Source organism: Cebus imitator, unplaced genomic scaffold, assembly GCF_001604975.1.
Source record: "Cebus imitator isolate Cc_AM_T3 unplaced genomic scaffold, Cebus_imitator-1.0 Scaffold79, whole genome shotgun sequence".
Lineage (NCBI taxonomy): Eukaryota > Metazoa > Chordata > Mammalia > Primates > Cebidae > Cebus > Cebus imitator.
In genome coordinates, this window is record NW_016107394.1 from 4,876,716 (window position 1) to 4,880,335 (window position 3,620).

Here is a 3,620-nt window from a genome sequence, read left to right on the forward strand (position 1 = left end):
AACAGATTTCACCAAAAAAGATATATGGATGGAAAATAAGCACATGAAAGATGGTCAACACAATTAGCCTTAGGGAAATGTAATTAAATTGAATTACAACCACAGTAAGATACCGCTACATACCTGTTAGAATGACATCCCCCACCAGAGTGGTTACATTTGTTACATTCAAACCTACATTGGCACACCATTATGACCCAAAGCCCATAGTTTACTCTTGGTGTTATACGTTCTATGAGTCTTGACAAATATATAACGTGTACCCACCATTGTAGTATCACACAGAATAGTTTCACTGTCCTAAAAGTCCTCTGTGTTCTGCCTATTAATCCCTCCCTTCTCCTAATCCCTGGCAGCCACTAGTCTTTTTACTGCCTTCATAGTTTTGCCTTCCAGAATGTCATACAGTTAAAATCATACAGTATGTAATCTTTTTAGACTGGCTTCTTTCACTTAGTCATATGCATTTAAATTTACTATTGACTCTTCAAAAGTGTCAAGGTGACAAAAGACAAGGAAAGACCAATAAACTGTCAGGCAACTAAGAAGATATGATAATAAAATGCAATGTGGCATTCTGGATTGAACCCTGGAATGGAAAGAAGACATTACTGGAAAAACTGGAGAAATCTGAATAAAGTCTCTAGTATAATTAATGGTACGTATTTTACCAATGTTAACTTCTTTTGATAAATGTGTCATGGTTATGTAAAATGTTGACACAGAGGAAGTTGGGGGAAGGATGTATGGGAACTCTTATACTATCTTTGAAACTCTCTGTAAATATAAAATCATGGCAAAATAAAATGATAAAAATGGTTTTGATTATAGAAATATGTAATTTATATCTAATATATATTAAGGAAGTAAATTATAATGTGCATGTTTTAAAAATTCCTTTAGCTGAGTATAGTGGTGCATACCTGTGGTCCCAGCTACTCAGGAGCTGAGGTGGGAGGATCACTTGAGCCCTGGTGGTCAAGGCTGCAGTGAGCTGACATAGCACCACTGAACTCCAGCCTGGGTAACAGAGCAAGACCTCTTCTTAGAAACAAACAAACAAACAAACAAAACTCTTCAATGCAGTTTAAGATGTGATTTTTCTTGTCCTTATAATATATCCCTTTTATAATATATCCTTTTTAAAATGTATAGTCAAAACATTGTATAAGTCACTTATAGTAATTTTCTGTGTGGTCATGCCACTAACCCTGAGAGACAGCCAGGGTCAAGTGCTTCTGTTTATTTTAAATTGGGGAAATTGTAGGTTTTTTCTTTCTGTTTTCTTTGAACTGTGTAAAAAAAAATTACGTATGTCTAGTTTTGCTTCCATTCCAGTCCTGTCCTCCCTGTTTCCTCCCTCTCCTTATAGATAACCATCTTTATGAGTTCACATTTTCCCCTAGTTTTTTCCTGAAATGTTAAGCAAACTATCTCCTTTCTTACAAAATACTTTTCTGCAGCTTGCTTTTTTCACTTAACACTTATCCTCCAGATGACACCATATCAGTAAACAGAGAGCTTCTTCATTTCCTTTTTATTACTGCATCATGCGTTTTTATAGTTTATTCAATCAATTCCTTATATAGTGATGAATAAGTAACTTAATGGATGATTGACAGTGACTCCCTGGAATAGGTCCCTAGAAGTGATATTGCTAAGTCAAAGGGTAATGCATATGTACTTTTGGTACATATTGTGGTAGTGTTATACCAATTTACATCTTCACAAGCAAGTTATAAAAGTTCTGTTTTTCTACATACATCTTGCCAAAATATTGGATTTTTGCTAATCTGATTAAATGAAAAATAGCATTTCAGCACAATTTAAATTTGTATTCTCTTTATATAGTAAAGACTCATTATTTAAAGGCCACTACAGTTTCTTGGTGATCTGTCTACACATATATTTTGCCCAAGTTTTTACTGAAATGCTTATTTTAGTTTTCTACATTCTTAAGAGCTCTTTGTATAATATGAATATTTGCCTTTCCCTGTGATATGTCTTTTATTTGTTTTTTGACTTTGCTTGGAAGAATGTTTCTGTCATGAAGATATTTTATTTTAGTAAAGGTTTCTTGAATTACTAAGTAGTCAAATTTTATACAACAACTTCAGATTCCTATAAAAATTAACATTATATCATTGGTGCAGGGAGAAAGTCCTGGAACAAAGTATGAGAACCACTGTTGAAGCTGTCTGCCCAACTGGATTTTCTTTTACCATTCTATATTCATTAATTTATTTATTCAACAATGTGTACTGAGTCCTTACTCTGTGCTAAGCACTGTTATTTAGTGTCCTGGGAACAGAATTAGCTGCATTTAAAGGTCAAATGCTCCTGTCACAGCCTGGGTCTTAAGACATGATTTTGGTGATGACTGCATTTACATCCCTGTTTCTCAGAGTGTAAATAAGGGGGTTGAGAATTGGTGTGAGAATGGCATATGCCACATTGCCCATGATGTGGAAGTCGAGGGGCAGGTCAGCCCTGTAGGCCATGTAGGCTATGGCAATGGATGAGTAGTAGGTGCCCACCACCAGGAGGTGGGAGCTGCAGGTGGAGAAGGCTTTTGCCCGTCCTTCTCTGGAGTTGATATGAAGCACCGAGGCCAGGATGTGGGCATAGGAGAAAAGCACAAGGAGAAGGGGTAGGAGGGACACCATCATGGCGATGCAGAACCCCATGAGTGTCTGGGGGGTGGTGTCAGAGCAGGAGGCCTGGACCACAGCCAGCTGATCACAGAAACAGTGGTAGATGTAGGCAATGCTGTTATATGCCATCTGGGAGGTCCTTACTACTGCTGGGATGGGCAGAAGGAGGGCAGTGAGCCAGGCACTGGCTGCCAAGGCAGCATTGGTCTGTGGGGTCATGAGGACAGGGTAGTGCAATGGGTGGCAGATAGCCACATAGCGGTCATAGGCCATGACCACCAGGATGAAGGCTTCTGAACATGTAAAACTTTGGAAGAGGTACATTTGCAGCAAGCAGGAAGAAAAGCTGAGGAAGCGGTCCCCAAGCAAGAATAGGGAGAGCATCTTAGGGACAGTAGTGGTGGTGAAAAGGATGTCCACGGTGGAGAGATTGATCAGAAAGAAGTACATGGGCTTGTGGAGGCTTGGCTCTGCCATCACAGCCACCAGGATCAGGGCATTACCCAACAGAATAAGGAGGTAGAAGAGGGGGAAAATAAAAAACACAGGGAGGAAGAAGGTCTCTGGTAGAGAGGGGATGCCCACCAGATAAAAGACGGGTGAGCGTGAGCCATCCGCTGATTCATTACAGGCTGTGGCATCCATGGTGAGACAGAGCCGGATTTCTCAGAGATGGGCAGCTGGAACATCTAGACACTGGGAACATCTGGAAATCATAGAAACAAAGGATTCTGGAGTAGTAATTCTATAATGTTTACTCTGTAGTTAATATAAGCACAATTATTTACAACCAACTCTAGAGGACTGGTGGTGGGCTATGATATTGACTTTTACCATGTGAACCCAAAATTTGTCAAATATTAATCATTAATGAATAACCTACCAAATAGAAGTCTGTACGCTTTGTTAAGGAGATGAAATGATCAAAATGAAGAAGGTAGGCAAAGTTCCTGTCTTCCTAGAGTT

The 3,620-nt window shown here is 39.1% G+C and overlaps 1 protein-coding gene across 1 annotated transcript; it reads right to left on the reverse strand.

Annotated features, from left to right (window-relative positions):
* Positions 1-1,664: 1,664 nt before the first annotated feature.
* On the reverse strand, positions 1,665-3,334 carry LOC108307589 (olfactory receptor 2AT4). The gene has a single exon (XM_017533000.2). The coding sequence runs from the start codon at positions 3,297-3,299 to the stop codon at positions 2,358-2,360; it is 942 nt and encodes a 313-aa protein (XP_017388489.1). The 5' UTR covers positions 3,300-3,334; the 3' UTR covers positions 1,665-2,357.
* Between the last annotated feature and the right edge of the window lie 286 nt (positions 3,335-3,620).